This window comes from Trachypithecus francoisi, unplaced genomic scaffold (assembly GCF_009764315.1).
Source record: "Trachypithecus francoisi isolate TF-2019V2 unplaced genomic scaffold, Tfra_2.0 Lachesis_group5, whole genome shotgun sequence".
Classification (NCBI taxonomy): domain Eukaryota; kingdom Metazoa; phylum Chordata; class Mammalia; order Primates; family Cercopithecidae; genus Trachypithecus; species Trachypithecus francoisi.
Window position 1 is genome coordinate 137,246,729 of NW_022681470.1, and position 27,029 is coordinate 137,273,757.

At 53.7% G+C, this 27,029-nt stretch overlaps 2 protein-coding genes across 2 annotated transcripts; both read right to left on the reverse strand.

Moving 5' to 3' along the window:
- Positions 1–5,043: 5,043 nt before the first annotated feature.
- BEST2 (bestrophin 2) lies at positions 5,044–11,933 on the reverse strand. The gene is made up of 10 exons (XM_033200469.1): positions 11,769–11,933; positions 10,864–11,066; positions 10,078–10,172; positions 8,656–8,889; positions 8,410–8,564; positions 7,996–8,073; positions 7,702–7,854; positions 7,534–7,614; positions 7,205–7,359; positions 5,044–5,851 (listed from the first exon to the last, which is right to left on the reverse strand). Exons 2-10 carry the CDS (start codon positions 11,013–11,015, stop codon positions 5,425–5,427), a joined length of 1,530 nt encoding a protein of 509 aa, XP_033056360.1. The 5' UTR covers positions 11,016–11,066; positions 11,769–11,933; the 3' UTR covers positions 5,044–5,424.
- Positions 11,934–15,294: 3,361 nt separating this feature from the next.
- On the reverse strand, positions 15,295–25,766 carry GET3 (guided entry of tail-anchored proteins factor 3, ATPase). The gene is made up of 7 exons (XM_033200470.1): positions 25,358–25,766; positions 24,380–24,527; positions 17,870–18,018; positions 17,636–17,786; positions 16,310–16,417; positions 16,022–16,219; positions 15,295–15,645 (listed from the first exon to the last, which is right to left on the reverse strand). The coding sequence occupies exons 1-7, from the start codon at positions 25,516–25,518 to the stop codon at positions 15,514–15,516; spliced, it is 1,047 nt and encodes a 348-aa protein (XP_033056361.1). The 5' UTR covers positions 25,519–25,766; the 3' UTR covers positions 15,295–15,513.
- Positions 25,767–27,029: the final 1,263 nt, after the last annotated feature.

Sequence of the window (27,029 nt, forward strand, 5' to 3'; positions counted from 1 at the left end):
AATCCTAGCACTTTGGGAGGCCGAGACGGGCGGATCACGAGGTGAGGAGATCGAGACTATCCTGGCTAACACGGTGAAACCCCGTCTCTACTAAAAAATACAAAAAAACTAGCTGGGCGTGGTGACGGGCGCCTGTAGTCCCAGCTACTCGGGAGGCTGAGGCAGGAGAATGGCGTGAACCCGGGAGGCGGAGCTTGCAGTGAGCTGAAGTGAGCTGAGATCTGGCCACTGCACTCCAGCCCGGGTGGCAGAGCGAGACTCCATCTCAAAAAAAAAAAAAAAAAGAAAGAAAAGCTTGGTTTGCATTCTTACTAAGTGTGAGTGACGAATAGCACCATCCAGAGGTAGGTGAGGATCACCTTTGTGTGTCTATGAATGTGTAGTGGTTTTGTTTTTTGGTTGTTGCTTTTTTTTTTCTTTTTTTTGAGATGGAGTCTCACTCTGTCGCCCAGGCTGGAGTGCAGTGGCACGATCTTGGCTCACTGCAACCTCTGCCTCCCGGGTTCAAGCGATTTTCTTGCCTCAGCCTCCTGAGTAGCTGGAACCACTTGCACATGCCACCACACCGGGCTAATTTTTGTATTTTTAGTAGAGATGGGGTTTCACCATGTTGGCCAGAGTGTTCTTGAACTCCTGACCTCAGATGATCTGCCCATCTTGGCCTCCTAAACTGCTGGGGTCACAGGAGTCAGCCACCGTGCATGGCCACTAAGCTTTTCTTAAAAGCAATGGGGTAAACCCCTGGCCCACTTTCTCTCCCTCACCTTGGTGCCCAGAGTTACCAGAGTGAGCCACCACTGTGGAACGATCTCAGCTCGCTGCAGCCTGGGCAACAGAGTGAGATCCCATCTACAAAAAAAAAAAAAAAGAAAAGAAAGAAAAAAGGCCCAGAAAGGAGGCCTCACCAAGGAAGTGACATTATTGAAGCAGAGACCTAAAGGAGGTGAGGGAGAGGCCATGAAGGTATCTGGGGAAGATCCAGGCAGAACAGTTCGCACAAAGGCCCTGAGATGACACCTCGCTTGATGTGCTGGAGGGACAGTAAGGGGACCAGAGTGGCTGGAGTGGAGTGAATAAGAAAGCAGAAGGCTGGACGCGGTGGGTGGGTGGATCATGAGGTCAGGAGATCGAGACCATCCTGGCTAACACAGTGAAACCCCGTCTCTAAAAAACACAAAAAATTAGTCGGGCGTGGTGGCGGGCACCTATAGTCCCAGCTACTGGGGAGGCTGAGGCAGGAGAATGGCGGGAACCCAGGAGGTGGAGCTTGCAGTGCGGAGATTGCGCCACTGCACTCCAACCTTGGCGACAGAGCGAGACTCCGTCTCAAACAAAAAAAGAAAGTAGAAGGCAAGGAACGATGGCTCCCACCCAACACTTTGGGAGGCCGAGGCAGGCGGATCACGAGGTCAGGAGATCGAGACCATCCTGGCTAACATGGTGAAACCCTGTCACTACTAAAAATACAAAAAAATGCGGCCGGGCGCGGTGGCTCACGCCTGTAATCCCAGCACTTTGGGAAGCTGAGACGGGAGGATCACCTGAGGTCAGAAGTTTGAGACCAGCCTTACCAACATGGAGAAACCCCGTCTCTACTAAAAAAAAAACATAGAAAATTAGCCGGATGTGGTGGCACACGCCTGTAATCCCAGCTACTCAGGAGGCCGAGGCATGAGAATTGCTTGAACCCGGCAGGCGGATGTTGTGAGCAGAGATCATGCCATTGCACTCCAGCCTGGGCAACAAGAGCAAAACTAGGTCTCAAAATAATAATAATAAATAAAAATAAAAATACAAAAAAATTAGCCGGGCATGGTGGCGGATGCCTGTAGTCCCAGCCACTCGGGAGGCTGAGGCAGGAGAATGGCGTGAACCCCGGAGGCGGAGCTTGCTTGCCACGGTGAGCCAAGATGGCGCCACTGGCACTCCAGCCTGGGAGACAAAGCAAGACTCCGTCTCAAAAAAATATAAAAGTAAAAATGAAAGAAAGCAGATGAGGGTGGGGAGATTATTCAGGGACTTGTGGGCTGCAGAGACTACTTTAACTTTTATTCTAAGTGAGGTGGGAGCCATGGAAGAGTCTAAGCAAAGGAGGGATGTGACCTGGCCCTGGTGTTCATAGGCGCCCTCTGGTGGCCACTCTGGGAGAAACAGGCTTAGGAGGCCAGGGCCAGAGCTAGAAGACCAGGTTGGTAGTCCGGGTGGGTGGGTGATAATGAGGCTCTGGCCAGGCTGGCGGCCCTGGAGGAGTGAGAAATGGTTAGATTCTAGATACGATTTACAGGCAAAGCTGGCAGGGCATGGTGACTCACGCCTGTGATCCCAGCACTTTGGCTGGCCAACATGGTGAAACCCTGTCTCTAAAAATACAAAAATTAGCTGAGTGTACTGGTCGCCTATAATCCAAGCTACTTGGGAGGCTGAGGCAGGAGAATCACTTGAACCTGGGAGGTGAAGGTTTCAGTGAGCAAAAATCGTGCCATTGCAATACAGCCTGGTGACAAGAGCGAAATTACATCTCAAAAACAAAAAATAAAAATAAAAATCAAGGCAAAGCTGGTAAGATTTGCTGCTGGGTTGGTGTGATGGCCTGTGGTGGGAAGAGGAATTCACATGACTTCTTTTGGCCTCAGTACCTGGAAAGACAAAGCTAACACACAGGGTGGGGCAGATTGGGGGGCTGATTAGGAGCTGGATTTCAGGTGTGTTACGTTTGAAGTGTCTGTGAGATCTCTGCAAGGAGACATCTGAGAGGCAGTTGGCTTTCTGGGTCTACAGTTAGAGAAGGGATCCTGGCTGAATTTCTGTTTTCTTTTCTTTTTTTTTTTTTTTTTTTTTTTTGAGACGGAGTCTTGCTCTGCCACCCAGGCTGGAGTGCAGTGGCCGGCTCTCAGCTCACTGCAAGCTCCGCCTCCCGGATTCACGCCATTCTCCTGTCTCAGCCTCCCGAGTAGCTGGGACTACAGGCGCCCGCCTCGTCGCCCGGCTAGTTTTTTGTATTTTTTAGTAGAGACGGGGTTTCACCGTATTAGCCAGGATGGTCTCGATCTCCTGACCTCGTGATCCGCCCGTCTCGGCCTCCCAAAGTGCTGGGATTACAGGCTTGCGCCACCGCGCCCAGCCTTGTTTTCTTTCTTCTTTCTTTTTCTTTCCTTTTCTTTCTTTTCTATTTTAGATGGGGTCTCACTCTGTAGCCGCCCAGGCTTGAGTGCAGTGGCACAATCTCACTGCAACCTCTGTCTCTCAGGTTCAAGCGATTCTCCTGCCTCAGCCTCTGAGTAGCTGAGATTATTGGTGCCCACCACCTCGCCTGGCTAATTTTTGTGTGTTTTTTTTTTTTTTTTGAGACGGAGTCTCGCTCTGCCGCCCAGGCTGGAGTGCTGTGGCCGGATCTCAGCTCACTGCAAGCTCCACCTCCTGGGTTCACGCCATTCTCCTGCCTCAGCCTCCCGAGTAGCTGGGACTACAGGCGCCCACCACCTCGCCCGACTAATTTTTTTGTATTTTTTAGTAGAGACGGGGTTTCACCGTGTTAGCCAGGATGGTCTCGATCTTCTGACCTCGTGATCCGCCCGTCTCTGCCTCCCAAAGTGCTGGGATTACAGGCTTGAGCCACCGCGCCCGGCCTAATTTTTGTGTTTTTAGTAGAGACGGGCTTTTACCATGCTGGCCAGGCCTGTCTTGAGCTCCTGACCTCAAATGATCCACCTACCTCTGCCTCCCAGCTGAAAGTGCAGGCATGACCCCCACCATGCCAGGCCTTTTTTTTTTTTTTTTGAGACAGGGTCTCACTGTGTTGCCCAGGCTGGAGTGCAGTGGCGTGATCATAGCTCACTGCCTTGGCTGGACTTTTATATTCAGGACTCATCAGGAGTCCGTGTGATTAAATTAGTAAAACCTGAAGCCCAGAGGGCCTGAGAATGCAGAGGCTTGAGGGAAGAAGAACCCATGATCCTGGGACAGTGGCTGGCTCATTAATGAGTAATGCCAGGGCGCTGATGTGGATATTTCAGAGAGCAGAGTTTGGGAAGAAGTAAGCAGGGCACCATCATAAAACCTGGAAGAGGTGAAACCCTGTCTGTACTAAAAATACAAAAAATTATCCAGGTGTGGTGGTGTGCACCTGTAATCCCAGTTACTCGGGAGGCTGAGGCACGAGACTCCCTTGAACCAGGGAGGTGGAGGTTGCACTGACCCAAGATCGTGCCACTGCACTCCAGCCTGGGTAATGAAGTGAGACTCTGTCTCAAAGAAAAAAACAACCAAATCTGGAATAAGCTGGGCATGGTGGTTGTGGTGGAGGAGGAGGAGGAAGAGGAGAAGGAGGAGAAGGAAGACGAAATCTGCAGCTGGGCTTGATGGCTCACACCTGTAATCCCAGCACTTTGGGAGGCAGAAGCGGGTGGATCACCTGATGTCAAGAGTTCAAGACCAGCCTGGCCAACATGGTGAAACCCCCTCTCTACTAAAAATACAAAAAAATAGCTGGGCATGGTGGTGCGTGCCTGTAATCCCAGATACTTGGAAGGCCGAGGCAGGAGAATTGCTTGGGCCCAGGAGGCAGAGGTTGCAGTGAGCAGAGATCACACCATTGCACTCCAGGCTGGGTGACAGAGGGAGACTCCATCTCAAAAATAAGAAATAGGCCGGGCGCAGTGGCTCAAGCCTGTAATCCCAGCACTTTGGGAGGCCGAGATGGGCAGATCACGAGGTCAGGAGATCGAGACCATCCTGGCTAACACGGTGAAACCCCTTCTCTACTAAAAAATACAAAAAAATTAGTCGGGCGAGGTGGCAGGCGCCTGTAGTCCCAGCTACTTGGAGGCTGAGGCAGGAGAATGGCAGAAACTCGGGAGGTGGAGCTTGCAGTGAGCTGAGATCCGGCCACCGCACTCCAGCCCGGGTGACAGAGCGAGACTGCGTCTCAAAAAAATAAATAAATAAAAATAAATAATAAATAAATAAATACGAAACCTGCAAGAACTCCCACATTTTACTTAGGACAATGGATAATGCCTGGCAGGAGAAATCAGACTAGCAACGTTTGAATAAAAACCACTAGCAATTTATTGAGCACCTACTATATACCAAATGCTTTAATGCCATTCTTTCATCCTCATGACAACTCGATGAGATAGTCAGTCACATCTTCACTTGAAGGAAAGAATTCAGGCAGGACATTGATGAAGACCTCTCAGGCAGTGGGGGTTGGGAAGTAAAGATGGTGGTAAGGGCGGGCTGGTCCAAGAGTCTGGAAGAACTCTCGCCCCTAGCACAGCGCCAAACCCAGGCAGGCAGCGAGAGCTGGTCAAAAGTGTAGGTGGACTTTACAAAGGCACACGAGGCTTATGCAGACCGGGACACCTGCCTGTGTGCCGTGCAGGGACCTGGTTCCCTGTCCTTAGGCGGCTGGGCTCTAAGATCTCAGGCCAGATTCTCCTCCTCCTCGCCAATAGGGCTGGGCAGCCAGGGTGGCGCCGGACCCCGAGGTCCGGGCATGGTCACGATGCTGAAGGGGTCGACAGGCCCAGGGATGAGGGCAAGAGGTTCAGGACCCGCAGGGGGCGGGGGCTCGGGCTCCGGCAGGCCGGGATCGAGCAGCGGGTCCCCGCAGCTGCACTCTGGGGCCGCGCCTTCGGGGACAACCGCGCATGAGCAGCTGGCCCCGGTAGACGCCTCCGACACGCAGCTGTTCTTGCGGAGTAGAAAGGACAGGCGACGGCCCAGGGGTCCTCCCGCGGCCATGCCCGCGCCCGCCGGCAGGAGGCGCTGCAGGAAGTCGCCGGGCGCCTCGCCCATTGGCCCATCCAAGCCGTCCAGCCGCTGGAACTGCATGTCTTCTTTGGCCAGCCTGCGGGACCAACATTGGGCCAGCGCTGCGGCCTCGCTTCTTGTTGACAGAGCGGGGTCCCAGGCATTTCCCTGACTCCACCCACCCTTTTGTCCCACTTATCCCCAAAGACCTTTTCCCCAAAGACCTTAGCTCCTAAACCCAGAGCCTGGCCTCACCCTCTGTTGCCACTTGAACTTGGATCTCAAACCTCAGTTGTGGCTCAGCCCCATTTCCTTTTAAATTTTAATTTAATTTAATTTAATTTTTTTTTAAATGGAGTCTCGCTCTGTTGCCCAGGCTGGAGTGCAGTGGCGAGATCTCAGCTCACCACAACCTTCGCCTCCTGGGATCCTGCCTCAGCCTCCCAAGTACCTGAGACCACAGGCACGTGCCACCACACCGGCTAATTTTTGTATTTTTAGTACAGACAGGACTTGACTATGTTGGCCAGGCTAGTCTTGAACTCCTGACTTCGTGATCCGCCCACCTTGGCCTTCTAAAATGCTGGGATTAGAGGCGTGAGCCACTGCACCCAGCCTATTTTTATTTTTTTGAAATGGCGTTTTACTCTTTTTGCCCAGGCTAGAGAGCAATGGTGCAATCTCGGCTCACTGCAACCTCTGCCTCCTGGGTTCAAGTGATTTTCCTGCCTCATTCTCCCGAGTAGCTGGGATTACAGGCGTGAGTCACCAAGCCCGGCCAGTTTTGTATTTTTAGTAAAGACAGGGTTTCACCATGTTGGCCAGGCTGGTCTCAAACTCCTGACCTCAAGCGATCCACCTGCCTTGGCCTCCCAAAGTGCTGGGATTGAAGGCATTAGCCACCACGCCTGGCCTTTATTTTTATTTTTTTAGAGACAAGCTCTTGCTCTGTTCCCCAGGCTGGAGTGCAGTGGTGTCATTATGGCTCACTGCAGCCTTGAACTCCAGGACTCAAGCGATCCTCCCACCTCAGCCTCCTGAATAACTGGGACTACAGACATGAACCACCATGCTTGGCTAATTTTTTATTTTTAGTAGAGACAGGAGTCTCACTATGTTGCCCAGGCTGGGCTGAACTCCTGGGCTTGCTCAAAGGATCCTCCCGCCTCGGCCTCCCAAAGTACTGGGATTATAGGCGTGAGCAGTGGCTCCTGGCCTCAGCCCTCATCTCCTTTGGAATCACCTCTGACCTGTCTGATCCTCACTGACCTCAGCCCTTAGCTCCGTCCCCAGTCAGTGGCCTGGTCTCAGACCTTGACCTTGTCCCCTGACTCCTATCTTAGCTTCTTCCCTTATCACAGTCCTGAGACTTTCGATCTTATCCCCATCTCTAGAATTGAGTCCCCTTAACCTTTTCAGGCCATAAGCCCTGCCCACCCAACTGGCTCACGTGATGTCGAAGGTGGAGCCCTGGAAGGAAGGTTGCCGCAGCTGGAAGACAGTAGCCGCTGTGTAGGGGGCACGAGCCTCTGCCGCATCCCAGTACAAGTCCTTCTCCAGCACAGCCAGGTCATCATACATCTCGTCCACTGCCAGCATGGACACCTACGGATGCAAACACACAGGGTAAAGTGGGGGCAGGGCAATCCGCCAGGACCACAGAGAGAAGTATGGTTTGGGGCGAGACCCAGCAAGACTTGGCGGGGGTGGGACCAGAACCCTGTTGGGCACTCCGGGATGGTCGCCACCTGGAAGTCTCACCTGGAACCTGAGTCTTACCTGGAAGTTTCGATCGATCAGAAAGTTGGTCTCAAAGTCATCGTCATCCTCTCCGAAGGGGTTGATGAGCTGCTCAGCTACCTGAGAGGAGAGGGAGGAGTTAGGTGGAAACTTGAGAACCCCATGTCCGCCCCACCCACGAAATTCCAGCCTGGATCACCCACCTACCTTGAGCCAGCCGGCGTAGAAGAAGAACTGCAAGAGGGTGAAGATGGGCACACACAGGTCTAGGTCATGGTCTTTGTAACCCTGAGCCGGGTCCAGGAACTGGCGACCAATGAGGCAAGCCAGGAAGTAGCTGTACAGTGCGATGGTCACCACCTGGTAGGGCAGGGCAGGGCTCAAGGGGGTCATTGAGGGCCAAGGCTATGATGGGGGTTTTAGCTAGTTCTCGGTTTCCCCTTGGAAACCGTGCATCAGGGCCACTGACACCGAATATAAACAGAGGCACGATGGGGTTACCTGCGTGTAGACGAGGGGTACGCTAATCCAGTCGTAGTGAAAGAGCATTCCACATTTGCCCCGAAACACGTTCAGCTCCTGGGGGTGGAGACAGGTCATGAGGAGGCCTGAATGGTGAGCTCACCCAGGGATATTAAGTGGGGGTACCCGGGATGGAGGTGGGTGGGAATTGGGAGTGTGCTTTGGGGGTTTCAGGGAGGGTATTTGGTGGTGAGTGTGCACCTGGATGAGGGACCATGCACACAGGGGTTGTCCCTCAAGGGCGTTGGAATCTGCCCCATGGAGGTAAGTGTGCACCTGGTGAGGGTGCTTGAAATCGGTCTCGTGAGGGGTGCGTGGCGGGCCGCCGTTGACACAGCTCCAGGGGTACAATTTCCCTGGTATTCTATATGAATGACCTCCTGGTGGGCCCACCTCGAGCAGCAGCTTAAGGGCGCTGTTGTCGCGGATACGGCCCTCGCGCCGGGCCTGCGCCGCCAGATTGGAGAACCAGACGCAGGGCACCCAATACTTGTTGTAGGACGAGTTCAGGTTTTCGAACTTCTTGCGCTCCTCGCGGGTCATAAACCCTGGAGGAAAGAGGTCAGGGATAGCTAACCCCTTGCCCCCCTCCACCGGGTCCTTGCCCGGTCTCTGCCCTGCCTCTGGCTGTGTACTCACCAGCCTCCACCACGTGATCTATGGTGGGAAAGCGCTTGAACACCGCGGTGCTGACAGAGCGCAGGATGAGCACGGCGGAGAGCCCTGCGTAGCGCATGAGTGTGCGCCGGTAGAGGCGGCCGCGGTCGTCGCGTCCGTGCACGGTGCCCGCCACCACGCACATGAGCGCGTCGGGCAGCGGCATGCATAGGTACTGGCTCCACCAGCGGTTCACCACCAGCGTCACATAGAAGCCTGCAGGGGAGCGGAATGGGGGTTCAGTGGGGACACCAGGGCCAGGGGTTTGGGGGCCCAGGTTGTGGGAGAAGGGGCAACATAAGGTCTGCATCAGGGAAACCCAAGCGTGCTGGCCAACCTCACCACGCTTGGGCTGGGAACTTGGGGGTCCAGCCCTGAGGTCAGAAAGGCCAGTTGCGGGGTGCAGTGGCTCACGCCTGTAATCCCAGCTCCTTGGGAGGCCGAGGGGGGCGTATCACAAGGTCAGGAGTTCGAGGCCAGCCTGGCCAGCATGGTGAAACTGCATCTCTACTAAAAATACAAAAATTAGCCGGGCATGGCGGCGCACCTGTAGTCTCAGCTATTCGGGAGACTGAGGCAGGAGAATCACTTGAACCCAGGAGGTGGAGGTTGCAGTGAGCAGAGATCGCACCATTGCACTCCAGCCTGGGCAACAGGGCGAGACTCCATCTCAAAAAAAAAAAAAAAAAAAAGGGAGAAAGGCAGAGCAGCCTTTAGGTCACTGGCTACTTGGGAGTCACCTCAGATGTGACATTGGGATCCCAGTATGGGGACAGAGGCACAGAGCCCATGTTAGGGGCACATGGGCAGACTGTCGCTTGCTGTGAATGCATAGGAACCTAAAACAAGGGGAGAGGGGTCTGGTTTGTCGGGGTGTACATCGGGGACACCTGGTCAAGCTTGTTGCAATAGCCCTACCCAGCTCCTGAATCAGGAACTTCTGAAGGGGTTGGGGACAGGGTCTACATCAGGGAGCCTTGGGCAGGCTCGGGTCACATGTGGTCCCTGGGGGCCCAGGACTTGTCAGAGAAATGCCCCCAGGCTGGAATTGAGAGGATGAAGTCCTATGGGGTCCCTGGAGGGTTAGGGGCTTGTCCCCCCTAGTAACACAGCAGACACTGGTGGGAATCCCCAGGGTGACCAGGAATAAGCCCTGTGGGTGAGATGGAGCTCTCTTGGGGGCACCTCAGGAGGCACTGTGACCTCAGGTGACACCCCAGGTCTCAGAGTGTAGGGCCACATCTGGCATCTTCATTATATGGATCCAAAAATGGGGGGGTATTGTGGGGGTTGGATTTGAGGTAGGAGTCTCAGAGGGGCAGGAATGGAGGCTCCTCAAAAGGCATGAATGGATATGGGCTTCTCAGGGACATGGGAACGGGGGAGTTGGGGGTTGGACCGCACCAAGCACGAAGGAGACAGGGATGAGGCTGGCATACTGGTCACAGTAAATGACAAGCTTCTCGAAGTAACGCTTCTGCCCTTCGGTCAGCACAAAGCTGCGGGATAGAGATGAGGGGTCACAGGTCACAGGGGCCACTCCATCCCCAGCTTCAGATCTCTCTTGCTGTGCCCCTCGCCCTGGCTTCTTTTATAATAGCTGCCCCCGGCTGGGTGCTGTGGGTCACGCCTATAATTCCAGCACTTTGGGAGGCCGAGGCAGGGGGATCACTTGAGGTCAGAAGTTTGAGACCAGCCTGGCCAACGTGGTGAAACCCCGTCTCTACCAAAAATACAAAAAAATTAGCCAGGCGTGGTGGCTGGCACCTGTAATCATAGCTACTAGGGAGGCCGAGGCAGGAGAATCGCTTGAACCTGGGAGATGGAGGTGGCAGTGGGACGAGATTATGCCACTGCACTCCAGCCTTGGTGACAGAGCGAGACTCCATCTCAATTAAAAAATATGTATGTGTGTATATATAATATATAAAAATTATATATATATTATATATAGATATATACATATATGTATATATTATATGTGTGTATATATAATATATGTGTGTATATATATGTGTGTATATATAATATATGTGTGTATATAATACATATGTGTGTGTGTATATATAATATATGTGTGTATATAATACATATGTGTGTGTGTATATATATGTGTGTATATATCTATATAATATATATATAATAGCTGCCCCCCTCCCCTAGAACATGAGCACCCCAGGGCAGCCTCACCGGTAGGCAGCACTCAGCGCCATGTAGAACCCGAGGAAACAGAGCAGCTCTCGCCACAGGAGTTTGTAGATGCTCCCACGCCACAGCAGCAGCAGCTGGGAGAAGCCACCGAAGCGGGCATTCGCCACTCGGGCTGTGTAGGTGACAGTCATCGTGGCACCCGGCAGGTGTGGCCAAGGGAGAGTAGGTGGCCCAGGTAGGGGCTGCGGGTGGGGGTGAAGAGGTGCGGGGATAACTGAGCACAGGGAGTCCACCCATGTTCCGGCCGGCCACCCCTTCAGTCCTGACCCTTGCCTCAGTTGCCTTCTCCTCCCAGCTTTACTCAGTCTAGTCCAGCCCCCAGTGCCACTCCCTGACCCGTCTCAGGCCGTCCCCTTCCCTAGACTCCTGGCCCCAGGCTCTGGTACCTGCCGTCCCTCACCACCAAGACCCTTGAGTCCCTGCAGTCACCTCCCGAGTCACCCTTGCCCCGATCCCCTTCACTTAGAGGCCACCTGTAGCATCCCCCACTCCGCGAGTCCCCAGCGCCTGAGTTTCTAGGTTCTCAAGGCTCCACCTCCCCCAAATTCTCTCCCTCAGCCCCTATTTCTGTCTCCTCCTTCTCCACTTCCCCAGCTCCAAGTCTCGACCCACTCCACTCCCTGCACTCCCTCTGAAGCCCTGTCCCTAAGCCTCCGGGTCCCCTAGCTCCCCTGCCCCAGCCTGTCCACCTTCTGCTTAATGGCCCTTTTCCTCCCCCCACTCCCTTTTCCTCCCAGATCCTCCTTGACCTTTCCTCTCTCCATTCCCCTCCAGCCTTCCAAACCCTCTACTCCCCACCCCGGGAGGACTCCGGATGCATTCCTGCCCTCAGGTTCCCTATTCCCTCAGGGCCCCCTATTTCCCCAAGCCTGGGCTCATCTCACCTGTGTTGAAGATGGCCGGTGCAGGGACCCACAGGGACAGGGATGGAATGGGCGGGTGGCTTTGGCGTTGGGTGGGGCTGGGGAGTGGGTGTGCTCCCCTTTCCTGGTCCTCCTCCCTCGGCTGGGCTGCAGCTTCAGAACTTTGTTTGGAGTCCCACAAGTTTGTTACCTGGCACTGGGGGAGAAATCCGCCTTGTCCTCCTTTGCCCCTCCCTATTCCCCTCCCAGTCACTCAGTGGCAGGTCGTAAGGATCTGGAACCCAGAGGCTGGGGGAGGAGGCAGGGATGGTGGACACACACACACTGCTTAGTGAGCCTGGGTCACTCCACAGTCACCTGTAATCACAGTGTCACGGAGATGCACGCAGAAACACACATAGTTCCAGACACAAATCCAGCTGCTCTTAAGAGAGCCTCAGCCAGGCATAATGGCTCACGCTTGTAATTTTAGCCCTTTGGGAGGCTTAGGTGGGAGGATCACTTGAGCCAGGAGTTCAAGACCAGCCTGGACAACATAGTGAGATCCCCATCTCTATTGAAAAAACAAAAAGACAATCTCACATAACTATGGTGACCCAGAGGGGCAGTACACACTGTCACAGAACCTTCCAGAGTCATACAAGGTACACGTACCTCAACCCCTCTGCCCCCATCATGCATACATAAGGCAGGTGGACCCTGACATACTAGGCTCTCCCCTCACACACACACAGTGCTACCAACGGTCTGGATTCCCTCATAATCATACCGAGTAACAAAGACACCCACACAACCAGCCAAGCACAGACCCCACCCAGACCTCAGAATGCCTTCACACACACAGTCATACACCACTGCAAGGAGGTTTTATTCCTGATCTCCTCTGTGCAAAGATACACCCATGATCACACACCAAATGCAAAAACCCTTTCCTCAGTGTGGTGGCACACAATCCCAGGCTCAGAGAGGGGCCTTAGGTTCACCAATCTTGCAAAGACACACACAACAGCCACCCCTGTCTCAAGGGTACCCTAGCTATCACCGCTGTTGAAACTCACCACCATTTGCACACCAATATGTGAAGGCAACCCCCTTTCCAATGCTCCCTCCCGGCGGCATGCCCATACCCACACACACAGGTCTCAGATACTCTCAGCGTTGCCACGGACACACAAGCTTAGGGACACAAAACCTTGTCCTGCATTTGGCATGGATTCTGGGCAGATGTTCATTCTTCACAGACACACCTGTAAAGGGGACACTCCCAGCCTGGTACAAACAGTACCCACTCCCCCTCCATTGTCCAGCTTGGAGGACATTAACACACAGATTGGTGTGGGAGGGGCAGACACACAGATTGGTGTGGGAGGGGTAAAACCCTGGGACGGGCATCCTAGAGGGCTCAGGAGCCCCTCGTGCATTCTGCATAGCCCCGCCCGAGGTTCCAAGCCCGGCAGGCTGGGACACTGTGTTCCCAGAATGGCAGATGTTCACCCTGCCCGGGGTAATTAGGAACCCGCCTGGGCTGGCCACCCTGTGACCCATGCCTTCGCTGTCCAGCTGCCGGACAGCCCATAAATTGGGGGCGAGGGGCAGCTGGGGCGGTGCCGTCAGCTGCAGAACCTGGCAAGGCGGTGGCAGGCTCAGTGCTGACGAGCTCAGTTCTCGACCAGCAGCCCCCACTCCCTAGGAAGTGTCCTTGCACTCACTGAAGCCGGCTCCTCCTTTTCATCCTCCCTCCCCCAGCTCACCCGCATCCCCACACACTTCCGACTGCTGAATTCCCGCAGGGGCTGGGGGCAGGCTTCCTGGGCTAGTTGATATGCTTACTAATTGTGACAACGAAAAATAACAAACATTTCTTGGGGTTTCCTGTCTGGTGCTGGTATAAATGCCTTGTGCGTTTCATCTCATGGAATCCTTACAGGCATGCTAAGTTGGTGAACTTACTATCCAAGTAGGGAAACTGAGGCTCCGATGTCACATCTCATCTTGTTCGTAGCACAGCTGGGATTTGGATCCTGGCAGTTTGGTGCGGAACCGGCTGTACCATCGTGTTTGTTTACACACGCCACCCCAACAGGCCCACACCTGTTTGTGCACACCCCAGGGAGTTGGAGTGACAAGTCTAGGCTCCTGGTGGGGTTCCCCTTATACACACACCCTGGCACACCCAGACTCTGGGTGTGCACGGTCTGAACAGTTTTTTTTTGAGACAGAGTCTCACTCTGTTGCCCAGACCGGCGTGCAATGGAGCAATCTTGGCTCAGTGCAACTTCCGCCTCCCAGGTTCAAGTGATTCTCTTGCCTCAGCCTCCCAAGTAGCAGGGATTATAGGCGGGAACCACCAAGCCTGGCTAATTTTTGTATTTTTAGTAGAAAGTAGTTGGAGGCTGGCCTCCAACTCCTGACTTCGTGATCCGCCTGCCTCGGCCTCCCAAAGTGCTGGGATTACATACGTGAGCCATCATGACCCGACCTGAACACCACTTTCTTTTTTTTTTTGAGATAGTGTCTTACTCTGTCTCGGCTCACTGCAACCTCTGCCTCCGGGGTTCAAGCGATTCTCCCACCTCAGCATCCAGAGCAGCTGGGACTACAGGCACCCGAACATCATGCCCGACTAATTTTTGTATTTTAAGTAGAGATGAAGTTTCGCCATGTTGGCCAGGCTGGTCTTGAACTTCTGGCGTCAGGTGATCCACCCACTTCAGCCTCCCAAAGTGCTGGGATTACAGGTGTGAGCCACCGCGCCCAGCCTGAACACCACTTTGACTCGTGTGTGTCCTCAGGAACCCCCTTTCTGTCCCCCCTAGCCAGCTCTGGCTTGGAACTTGCAAACTCTCAAGGTCATGCCCCATTCTGAGTCTCCCAAGTGGGGACAATAGCAGTGCAGGCAGTGGCAGAGGGAGAAGCGAAGGGCAGGGGATAAGGGGGTCCACTAGGTGCCTTCCAGGCTTGTGTGTCCATAGCCTGAGACCGCTCTGGAGTCAGGATGAGACTTCAGGAGCCCCTCCAGCCCAAGTCCTCTGTCATCCTGCCCACTAACCAGCCCCCTTGCTGCAGCCCTTTGCTGGGAGGGGCTGATGCCATCCCATGGGGGCAGGAATTGGGGGGTGGAGACTGTTAATCCCCAGTCTGGCAGGCCTGGCCTCTCCCCAGGGCGCCCACTAATTCCCAAACCAAACAGCAGGCAGCGCCGGGCCCACTGCCGGCCTAATCCGCTCCCCACCAGCCTGGGGCTGGCCAAGGGGCCTCCCAGTTCCCACGCTCTGAACCTCCAAGGAACTGGGCAAATGCCTCTGCCTTCCATTCCAGGCTTCACAGCCCCAGCAGGGACACCTAGGGATACCTTAACCCATACAGAATGAGACGAAGGTATCTCTCACCCAAGACACCCTCCTTCCAAAGTTGCCACAGTGAACTTGCGTCTCTCTTAGGTCTGTTGTGAATGGGCCCCTGCAGATGTGACGCTGCTTTGCAGTGCACAATCTGTGCAACTGTACATAAAGGTGCTTACCCTCACCTCCCAGTGTCAACAAACACAGCAGTTTAACATCATTTTATTAAAGAGCAAGAGGTGGGAGAGGTAGGAGGCAACTACAGCTCCCCACCAGCCCCACCAGGGGGAATGGACCCCTCCCTGCCTCCTGCCCAAGTGGCTCCCCCTGTATTATGGGGGGGACTTTGTGCAAACTCTGCCCCGAGGGGGTGGGGAAGGTGGAGGGTGAGTGTGAAATGGCAGCGGTTGGGGCTGGCAGCTGTGCTACTGGGCACTGGGGGGCTTGTAGGGCTCCAGGAGGAGGGCCGAGAAGGTGTTGACCTTGTCTGCCCCCCGCACCTCATGGGGTAACAGCGGCAGCTTCACGATGTGGAAGTCTTCATACAGGTCCTCCATCTGCAGCCAGGGCAGAGGGTAGAAGGCAGTGGTCAGGGGGCAGGAAGGCAGAGACAGTGTGGATCAATAGAAGGGGTTGAGCTAGGAAACTTCCAGGGTCAGGGAGAGAATATAGGGCAGGAGCTTAAGGTGTCATAAGTGGGAGTCGGGTCAGTATGGCCAGAGATCACTGGGCTAGACCACCTGCTCTCCAGGGTCACAGGGACCTAGGCCAGGCCAGCCACACTCCTCTATGGCCGGAATAAGGGTGAAGGATCTGAAATGTGGGGGCAAAGGGCAGGAGGCTAGGCCAGAGGGCCAGAAGGTGGAGCAAAAGGTCAGAGAATAAAGGGGCAGAGGTGCCTCTGCTGAGCCAGTGCTGGGTGGGTGGGCACACCTGGTCCAGATACTTGGCCTGGATCTTGTGGCGGGCCTCACACATCTTGCAGGGCTTCTCGGGATCAGGGAAGACAAGCTGGTTGACAATGATATTGTGCGTGTCGATCTTGCACTTGGCCAGCTCCTGGATCAGCCTCTCTGTCTCATACAGGGACAGGAACTCAGCAATGCATACACAGATGAAAGTTGTCTGCTCCTACAGGGCACAAGAGAGGACAGTGAGGAGCTGGTTCTCCCATGGTCCTCAGCCCCCAGGCCTCTCACTGCCAGCCAGACCACCACTCACAGGGTCCTTGAACTGCTCGCTGACTGAGCGGATGACGGGCAGAGTCTCCTCTAGCTTGGAGGCCAGCTGGTCTGCGTTCATGTCCCCCAGGCCCAGCATGTTGCACATCTGCAGGGGGGATGTGGGAGGGCTCATAGCTTACCTGGGGCTCATTAAACCTCCTGGGTTGGGGGTTCACTAAACACCGGAGGGATGACTCCTGATACCTCCCAGCGGTTAAAGGCTCAGGCCCGTGAGCAGATTCCTGGGGTTGGTCAAATACTAGCTTTGCCATTTCTTTCTTCTTTTCTTGAAATGGAGTCTCGCTCTGTTGCCCAGGCTGGAGTGCAGTTGTGTGATCTTGGCTCACTGCAACCCTCCGCCTCCCGGGTTCAAGCGATTCTCCTGCCTCAGCCTCCCAAGTAGCTGGGAATACAGGCATGCGCCACCATGCCCGGCTAATTTTTGTATTTTTAGTACAGGTGGGGTTTCACAATTTTTGGCCAAGCTGGTCTTGAACTCCTGACCACAGGCGATCCACCCGCCTTGGCCTTGCGAAGTGTTAGGATTACAGGCGTGAGCCAATGCGGCCAGCCTCAGCCTTGCCATTTCTAGGGAACTATGGCTAAGGGGCTTGACCTTCTGGAGCCTCAGTTTTCCCATCTCTAAACTTTACCTCCCAGACCTGTTGTACCAGATGAGCTGATGCATATAATGTGCTCAGAACAGTGTCTGGCACACAGTAAGTGCCCAGTGTTACCACCTGAGGCACAGGTCCTCACAGAGCACACACACACCCCCACACATGCATATACACCATGGTGGGTGGTGCTGGTGGTGTGCAGCACTGTGGGGGCTTTGGGGTTGTCATCGTGATAGCCCACGGGGGCTGGGCACAGTGGCTCATGCCTGTAATCCCAGCGCTTTGGGAGGTCGAGGTGAGTGTACTGCTTGAGGCTAGGAGTTCAAGAAAACCCATGGGGCACTCTCATGATCTCCATTTGCAAGACAAGGAAGTTGAGGCCCGGAGAGGTGAAGTGATTTGCTTGAGGTCACACAGCAGTTGGGTCACATGGTGAGTGCAGAGGGTTTGAAGGCAGGTTGCCTGGTTCTGAAATGTGCTTTCTGGCTCTGTTTAGGGTATTTAGTGGGCAGGGGCAGGGACACTGAGTCCTGCCTGTGGGGAAGGACAGACAGCTCCCTCCCATGCCCTACAGGGAGAACTCCAGAGAGAGAAGGGGTGGGAAGGAAAGGGAATTGGTAGTCCGTGTCTGAGGGTCTAGGGGCCTGGGCCTATTCTCACTCCCAGCTGCCTGGATGGTGCAGGTGGGGGCCCCCGCCGCCTGCCTGTGAGATGAAAGGGCTGATCTGGTTCTTGATCTGCATAAGCCGGCCCAGGCCCCGCTCCACGATGGTGGGGAAGTTGAGCAGCCTCAGTGTGTGGCCCGTGGGTGCCGTGTCAAACACCACCACCGAGAAGTTCATGCCCTTCACCAGCCTGAGGGGAGACAGCGGTCAGGCCCTCTGTGTCCACTCTTCCCCTTCCCCAGGCAGCCCCCACCCCTGCTGGCTGGGCCTGACCTCATGACCTCGGCATAGCTCATGGCCTCATCGATGCCGGGAAATGCGCTCATGGCCTCCTGCATCATCTTCTTGCCCATGCTCAGCATGTTGTCCTCCTCGAAGAACTCGTCAGGCAGCTCCGCCACACCCAGGCTGGGGTCAATCTCCTGGGGGCCAAAGGGATGAGACTGAGGTTGCTGCTACTGCTGGGGGAGTCTTCCTACCCGGGCACAGGGCCAGAGGGAGCCTGTGGCGGGCTCTGACCACAGGCGTTTCATTAGGTCACGGCTGGGGCGACCCTGAGGTAGCACTTAGGGTTTTGTATGGTTGCATAAAGGGTGAAAAACAAAGGGAAAATTGCAAGCTGTGGCCAGGGCCCTCAAAGGGAAGCCGAAAGCCACTGCGGGCCATTTACATTGCTACTCCCCACTAGTAACCGGTCACTTGTAACCCCAGATACTCCCGTGAATGGGCCATGACCTCTTCCAGATCATCCATCCCTCCACTGAGAGATTCCTTGACCACCCTAAATAACAGCACAGATCCACCGACATCCCCTGCCCTGCCTTCCTTTCTCCTTAAGGTTTAGTCCTTAGGAGCTGGGCAGGATAGCTCACGCCTATAGTCCCAGGCACTCAGGATAATGAGATGGGAGGATCGCTTGAACCCAGGAGTTGGACACCAGCCTGGGCAATATAGCAAGACACATCTGCAAAAAAAAAATTAGCCCTTCCTCACATCCCTCATGATTCCCTTATCATGTTTATCATCTGTCTCCAGAGCAGATGGAGGGGCATCCCCTCAAGGGCAAGGGTTTTACCATCTAGCTCACTGCTGTGTCCTCAGCACTTAGCATGAATAGTGCCTGGCACAGAGGTCGTCAACACATATGCAGAATCTGGCCAGGCACGATAGCTCACGCCTGTAATTCCAGTCCTTTGGGAGGTGGAGACGGGCAGATCACCTGAGGTCGGGAGTTGGAGACCAGCTTGGCCAACATGGTGAAACCCTGTCTCTACTAAAAATACAAAAATTAGCCAGGCATAGTGGCAGATGCCTATAATCTTAGCTACTCTGGAGGTTGAGGCAGGGGAATCGCTTGAACCCAGCAGGCGGAGGTTACAGTGGGCCGAGGTCACACCATTGCACTCCAGCCTGGGTGCCAGAGTGAGACTCTGTGTTAAAAAACAACAAAACAAAACACAAACATGTACGTAGAATCTATGAAGGGATGGCCACGGCTGGGGTCCCTGGCCAGTCTCAGACTCAATGCCTCCCTGTTTTTTTGTTTGCCCGAGATGGAGTTTTGTTCTGGTTGCCTAGGCTGGAGTGCAGTGGCATGATCTTGGCTCACTGCAACCTCCGCCTTCTGGATTCAAGCGATTCTCCTGCCTCAGCTTCCCAAGTAGCTGAGACTACAGGCATGCCCCACCATGCCTGGCTAATTTTTTGTACATATATATATTTTTTGAGATGGAGTTTCGCTCTTGTTGTCCAGGCTGGACAATGGTACAATCTCAGCTCACGGCGACCTCTGCCTTCTGGGTTCAAGCAATTCTCCTGCCTCAGCCTCCTGAGTAGCTGGGATTACAGGCATGCGCCACCACCCCAGCTAATTTTGTATTTTTAGTAGAGACGGGGTTTTTCCATGTTGGTCAGGCTGGTCTTGAACACCCAGCCTCAGGTGATCCGCCCACCTCAGCCTCCCAAAGTGCTGGGATTACAGGTGTGGGCCACCACGGCCGGCCAATGCCTCCCTCTTTATCCTCCTCCTTTGTCACCTCTTCTTGGTGACTTCATGGGTCCCATGGGGAAGTACCCAACTCGCTGGCCTTAGGGGTCATTTCCTCTTGGGGAGCTTGCCCCCTCATCACTACACCCTAGTACCACTCTCTGACCGTAACCTCCTCTTATGCCTCACGTATTCTAAGCCTCTTTGGGCCACTTCATCCCCTCACCTGGCCCCTGTAAATTGTGTGTTCCTCTTGGCTGGCACCCTTATCCAGCCCAGCCTCCATAGGTTCCCTCTGCAAACACTCCCTTTCCCGCTGCTGTTGGCAAAATCCCCCACTCTGGTTACTTGCAGCTTTTTTTTTTTTCTTTCTTTTAGAGATAGCGTCTTGGCTGGGCGTGGTAGCTCACATGTGTAATCCCAGCATATTAGGAGGCCAAGCTGGGCAGATCACTTGAAGTCAGGAAATTGAAAATAGCACGGCCAACATCGTGAAACCCTGTCTCTATTAAAAAGAAATACAGGCCAGGTGCGGTGGTTCATGCCTGTAATCCCAACACTTTGGGAGGCCGAGGTGGGCGGATCACGAGGTCAGGAGACCGAGACCATCCTGGCTGATACGGTGAAACATGAACAGTGCCTGGCACAGAGGTCGTCAACATGTATGCAGAATCCGGCCAGGCATGGTAGCTCACGCCTGTAATTCCAGTCCTTTGGGAGGTGGAGACGGACAGATCACTTGAGGTTGGGAGTTCGAGACCAGCTTGGCCAACATGGTGAAACTCTGTCTCTACTAAAAATACAAAAAATTAGCCGGGCGTGGTGGCGGGCGCCTGTAGTCCCAGCTACTTAGGAGGCTGAGGCAGGAGAATCACTTGAAATCAGGAGGGAGAGGTTACAGTGAACCGAGATTGCACCACTGCATTTGCAGCCTGGGCAACAGAGTAAGACTGTCTCAAAAAACAAAAATCAAAACAAAAAACCCCAAAAAAACCAAAACAACAACAACAATAAAAAAATTAGCTGGATGTGGTGGCAGGCACCTGTAATCACAGCTACTTGGGAGGCTGAGGCAGGAGAATCGCTTAAACTCAGGAGGTGGGAGTTGCAGTTAGCTGAGATCACACCACTGCACTCCAGCCTGGGTGACAGAGCGAAACAGTCTCAAAAAAAAAAAGAGATAGCATCTCACACATAGCTCATTGCAGCCTCAAACTCCTAGGCTCAAACGATCCTCCTGCCTCAACCTACCGACTTACTGGAACTATAGGCACATACCACCATGCCCAGCTAATTTTAACTCCTGGCCTCCCTCAAGTGATCATCCTGTCTCAGTCTCTGCAAGCACTGAAATTATAAGTGTGGCTTTCTAGCTCTTTAGTATCACTGCACTTGAGGGTCTGAACACTCCTGAAGAGTATTCCCATCTTGCTCCCCACCCTTTTGTTTTTCTTTTTTTGGAAATGGAGTCTCACTCTGTCACCCAGGCTGGAGTGCAGTGGCGCAATCTCAACTCACTGCAACCTCCAACTCCCGGGTTCAAGCAATTCTTTGCCTCAGCCTCCCAAGTTTCTGGGATTACAAGCGTCTGACACCAGGCCTGGCTAATTTTTGTATTTTTAGTACAGACAGAATTTCACCACCTTGGCCAGGCTGGTCTTTAACTCCTGACCTCGTGATCCACCCTCCTCAGCCTCCCAAAGTGCTGGGATTACAGGCGTGAGCCACCACACCCGGCCCTTGCTCCTCTCTTCTGAACACAAATCTCCAATGGACACTTGGTGATCCAGAGAATTCTGGTTCCCTCTGCTACCTTAAGAAGTGTTTATGTGGCATTTTCTCCCTCCTCAAACTTCTATCCCATTCACTGCTGAGGCTCTTGCCCGTTCCTTGGTGAGAAAGAGAAGCCATTGGCTGCCAACACCCTCATCTCCGCTGAGGAAGTGCCCCAGTTCCTCCTGTTTCTCTCCCAGTCCCTGACCCTGGCAGCGCCCAAGTCCTGGGTCTGTATGCTGGATGGAGCTCATCCCACCTGAGGACTGTCCTCTGCCAGCATCCTCACTCTGCAGCATCTCTTTATTTTATTTTTTATTTCTTTATTTTTTTTGAGATGGAGTCTTGCTCTGTCGTTCAGGCTGTAATGCAGTGGTGCCATCTCAGCTCACTGCAAGCTCTGTCTCTCGGGTTCACGCCATTCTCCTGCCTCAGCCTCCCGAGTAGCTGGGACTACAGGTGCCCGCCACCACGCCTGGCTACTGTATTTATTTATTTTTTTTGAGATGGAGTCTCACTCTGTCACCCAGGCTGGAATGCAGTGGCACGATCTCGGCTCATTGCAACCTCTGCCCCTCTAAGTTCAAGCGATTCTCCTGCCTCAGCCTCCCAAGTAGCTGGGATTACAGGTGCCTGCCACTGTGCCCGGCTAACACCTGGCTAATTTTTGTACTTTTTTTTTTTGTGTGTGAGACTGATTCTTGCTCTGCTGCCCAGGCTGGAGTGCAGTGGTGCGATCTCGGCTCACTGCAAGCTCTGCCTCCCGGGTTCACGCCATTCTCCTGCCTCAGCCTCCCAAGTAGCTGGGACTACAGGCACCTGCCACCACGCCCGGCTATGTTTTTGTATTTTTACTAGGGACGGGGTTTCACTGCGTTAGCCAGGATGGTCTTGATCTCCTGACCTCGTGATCCACCCGTCTCGGCCTCCCAAAGTGCTGGGATTACAGGCATGAGCCACCGCGTCCAGTCTTTATTTTGTGTTTTCAGACAGATTCTCGCTCTGTCGCCCAGGCTGGAGTACAGTGGCGTGATTTCGGCTCACTGCAAGCTCCGCCTCCCAGGTTCATGTCATTCTCCTGACTCAGCCTCTGGAGCAGCTGGGACTCTAGACGCCTGCCACCATGCCCAGGTAATTTTTTTTGTATTTTTAGTAGAGACAGGGTTTCACCGTGTTAGCCAGGATGGTCTGGATATCCTGACCTTATGATCCACCCGCCTGGGACTCCCAAAGTGCTGGGATGACAGGAGCCACCATGCCTGGCATATTTTTTTTTTAGACGTGGTAAAACCTCATCTCTACTAAAAATACAAAAATACAAAAATTAGCCGGGCATGGTGGTAGGCATTTGTAATCCCAGCTACTCTAGAGGCTGAGGCAGGAGAATCTCTGTCTCCTGGGTTCAAGCGATTTTCCTGCCTTAGCCTCATGGGTAGCTGGTATTACAGGCACATGCCACCGTGCCCAGCTAACTGTTTTATATTTTTAGTAGAGACAGGGTTTCACCATGTTGGCCAGGCTGGTCTCGAACTCCTGACCTCAAGTGATCCGCCCACCTTAGCTTCTCAAAGTGCTAGGATTACAGGCGTGAGCCACGATGCCCAGCCCTCACACAGCTTTAAATGTCAACCTTGGGACAGTGACTTCCAAATGAATGCCAACCTCCTCTGGGCTCCAGACTCACATAAACAAGTTATTGTCATGATGTTTCCACTTGGATTTCCAGTGGGCACCTCCGATTCACTGCGGACAAAATGAAATTCTTGATTTGTCCATTCTACACCTACTCCTTTCCTAGTTTTCCCCATCCTAGCTGCTTAGAGAGACAAGAAAGACATGTAATCAATTCACTTCTTTCTCTCACCCATTACAACCAAGTAATCTCACTGGCTTACTTCCAAAATACATCCCTAGTGCGATGTGGTGGCTCATGCCTGTAATCTCAGCACTGTGGGAGGCCGAGGAGGTCAGATCACTTGAGGTCAGGACTTCGAGACCAGCCTGGCCAACATGGTGAAAACCTGTCTTTACTAAAAATACAAAACTAACAGGCAGTGGTGGTGCATGCCTGTAATGCCAGCTACTCGGTAGGCTGAGGCAGGAGAACTGCTTGAACTTGGGAGGTGGAGGTTGCAGTGAGCCTAGATCGGGTCACTGCACTCCAGCCTGGGAGACACAGGAGTCCTGAGTGTTTAAAAAAAAAAAAAAAGGCCGGGCGCGGTGGCTCAAGCCTGTAATCCCAGCACTTTGGGAGGCCGAGACGGGCGGATCACGAGGTCAGGAGATCGAGACCATCCTGGCTAATACGGTGAAACCCTGTCTCTACTTAAAAATACAAAAAACTAGCCGGGCGACGAGGCGGGCGCCTGTAGTCCCAGCTACTCGGGAGGCTGAGGCAGGAGAATGGCATAAACCCGGGAGGCGGAGCTTGCAGTGAGCTGAGATCCGGCCACTGCACTCCAGCCTGGGTGGCAGAGCAAGACTCCGTCTCAAAAAAAAAAAAAAAAAAAAATCTCAAATCTGACTATTTCTCCCTCAACATTTTGCCTCCACCAGAGTCCAGGATGTTGTCATCTCTCAACTGGTTACATCCCCAATCTCCTTGTTAGTTTCCCTGCTTCTGCGCTGACTGACAATTAAATCTCCACCTGGCCGTCAGAGGGTACTTTTCAAACATGAACTTGGCCATGACACTGACCTGCTTAAAACAAACAGCTTCCCATTAAACCTGGAGTCAATACCAAACTTCTTACCATGGCCCATAAGGTACCACACCATGTGGCTCTGATTGGTCTCTCCAACTTCTCCTTCCCCTACCCTGGCTCAATAAGCTTCAGGCACTCTGTGTGCTTCCCGCTCTGCAATTCCTCATTGGTTCCCTTGTGAATATGTTGAGGAAGGGGTGAAACAGGAGAAACACGGGATAAAGAGTGGATAGGACATGGTGGCTGCTGGTGTGTGCACACAAGAAAGGCTGGAAGAGGCCTTTCCCAGAAGTGGGGGCTAAGCCCTGCTCCACTCACCATAGCAAAGAGGTTGTCATAGCCTTTGACCTTAGTAGGCACCTTTGAGAACTTCTGGTCAAAAGCATCTGAGATGTTGTGAGCTGGGTCTGTGGAGATGATCAGCACACTCTCACGCCCCTTGGAGAGCTGGACTGCCAGACTGCAGCTGGGTAAAGGAAAAGTCAAAAGACAGGGGATGAGGGGTTGGGCTCTGTTGCCTGGGTCTGCAAGGGTAGTGGTAGTTTCCCTGGAGCAGGTGACCCAGATAAGCAGGGGCCTTGAGAGGAGAGTATGGGTTACGGTGGCATTGAGCCTCAATCCCTACAAAGGAACCCTCTCTGATTTATCTACTGACCCTTCTATGTGGACTAGAGAAATAAGGTTCAAATGACTGAGTCTGTCTGGCCTAGTGCCTGCTGCGTCTTTGCTGGGCACAGTGGCATGGCCCAGCTGTCCAGCCAGCATAGCTTGACTCCGTGCTCCCTTCTTTAATAAGCTAAGGGGTCCCTTGCACTCCCTGGTAAGCACAGGATGGTTCAGTCCATTTGTCCAGGATAATCTGCCCCATGGACACCTCCTGCCTGTAGCTGCCTGGGACAGTCTGATCATGTGCCCTCTCCCTCGCTTTCTACCCTCACTCTCGCCTTGGGCATGAAACACCAAGGTTTACCAAACTAGGATTGCTTGTTCTGGTGCCGCCCCTACCCACAACTCTGGATTCACTCAGGTACGGTCCAGTTGATGGGGACATCTAAGCGCTTCCCCGTCCCCCGGGCGCTGCACTTGAGCCCCAACATGGATGGTCCAATTCAGAGGGTGCTAGGGCTGCATTGAGGAGGTCTTTCTCATCTGCTCCAGGTAACTTCCAGAGAGTGAAACCCAAAGACTCCCGCCAGCCCCCTGGCCCCGGTCGTGGTGGAAAAACCGGTCCTTGGCCTCCCCTTCGCCCAGTGGTATATTCTACACGCCTCCTGGACCCCGCCGCAGCCTCCTTACCTGCAGGTGGTCTTGCCCACTCCACCCTTGCCCCCGACGAAGATCCACTTCAGGCTGCGCTGCTCGATGATGTTGCTAAGCGTAGGCTCCAGCGGCTCCACATCAGGCGCATCTTCGAACTCCTCTGCCTCAACCCCCCACCCGGCCACCCCTGCCGCCATCTTGGAACTGGCTCACGTGATCCAGCGGAGCGCACCATACGAAGCACCTACAGGGGAAATTCTCTATCACATTCCTATCGAAGCTAGAAGCATGAGTTAATTTCCTCATTACTTCCATTTTAGAAGAAATACAAATTACATTTTCACTATTCTTTGCTTCCAGGGTTCACCATGTCAACCTCTGGTCTATAATTTTCCAAGGGCTCCCCCTACCTAATGAACACATCGGTACGGTCCAGGCTACTCCCCTTCACTGATTGGGCCCTAAGTCTCGCAGCTCTCCTTTCATTGGTTACATCTTTTCTTACGTCCACCAATCACTCTCATGCTCCGGTAGCGCCAACCTCTCCTTAGCAACCAGCCAAACACCCAGTCCATGCCCTTTCGGTGAAGTTAGATTCCCGGTCCGCCTTGCCCTCCATAGGCTCAACTTTACGTCCATCATTTTCCTTCTATTCTTCATGTTAGGTCCCAACCTCGCCTCAGGTCCGCCTCCTCTATTATTCAATAGGCTGTGAGCCACTTGGCTTTTGCCGCAAACCAATCATAGACAAATTGACTCAGTTGGCTGGCGATAGGTCCCCGGGCTGACAGTGGGTTACAGTGGGCGAGTCCAGAGTTTTGTCCTGGACGCTCTGATCTCCCAAGCCTAGCAGGCACCATGGCTGTAATTGCGCTCTGTTTCGTAGAAGGGACCCTAATTCCTAAAAGCCTCCTTGTATTTCAAGAGAAGACTACAGTATACCATATTTCATGTTTGAACCTCTGTCCTGGAGCAGGAACACAAGCTGGGTTCCAGGCCCTTGATGAAGACCCCAGCCCATGACACTCTTAACTTTAGAGGGAGACTAGAGCCTAGAAATAACCCCAACTTCATCTGAATAATACAGCTCATAAAATAATCTGATTCTCGGGCCGGGCGCAGTGGCTCACGCCTGTAATCCTACCACTTTGGGAGGCCGAGGAGGGTGGATCACCTGAGGTCAAGAGTCCAGGACCAGCCTGGCCAAGATGGTGAAACTCCGTCTCTACTGAAAATACAAAAATTAGCCGGGCCTGGTGGCACGCGCCTGTAATCCAGCTACTCAGGAGGCTGAGGCAGGAGAATCGCTTGAATCCGGAGGGCAGAGGTTGCAGCGAGCCGAGATTGCGCCATTTCACTCCAGCCTCAGTGAAAGAGTGAAACTCCGTCTCAAAAAAAAATTAATTAAAAATAAATAAATAAGGCCGGGCGCGGTGGCTCAAGCCTGTAATCCCAGCACTTTGGGAGGCCGAGACGGGCGGATCACGAGGTCAGGAGATCGAGACCATCCTGGCTAATACGGTGAAACCCCGTTTCTACTAAAAAATACAAAAAACTAGCCGGGCGACGAGGCGGGCGCCTGTAGTCCCAGCTACTCGGGAGGCTGAGACAGGAGAATGGCGTGAACCCGGGAGGCGGAGCTTGCAGTGAGCTGAGAGCCGGCCACTGCACTCCAGCCTGGGCGGCAGAGCAAGACTCCGTCTCAAAA

Coding starts and splice junctions, on each gene's coding strand:
- BEST2 (XM_033200469.1), bottom strand. CDS start 11,015: ATGACTGTCACCTACACAGCCCGAGTGGCGAATGCCCGCTTCGGTGGC. Junction 8,565..8,655: donor AGATCACGTGGTGGAGGCTG/GTGAGTACACAG, acceptor TCTTTCCTCCAG/GGTTTATGACCCGCGAGGAG. Junction 7,615..7,701: donor TCTACGCCGGCTGGCTCAAG/GTAGGTGGGTGA, acceptor CTCTCCTCTCAG/GTAGCTGAGCAGCTCATCAA.
- GET3 (XM_033200470.1), bottom strand. CDS start 25,518: ATGGCGGCAGGGGTGGCCGGGTGGGGGGTTGAGGCAGAGGAGTTCGAA. Junction 24,528..25,357: donor GTGGGCAAGACCACCTGCAG/GTAAGGAGGCTG, acceptor TCCTTTACCCAG/CTGCAGTCTGGCAGTCCAGC. Junction 16,418..17,635: donor TCAGCCCTTTCATCTCACAG/GCAGGCGGCGGG, acceptor TCCCCCCTGCAG/ATGTGCAACATGCTGGGCCT.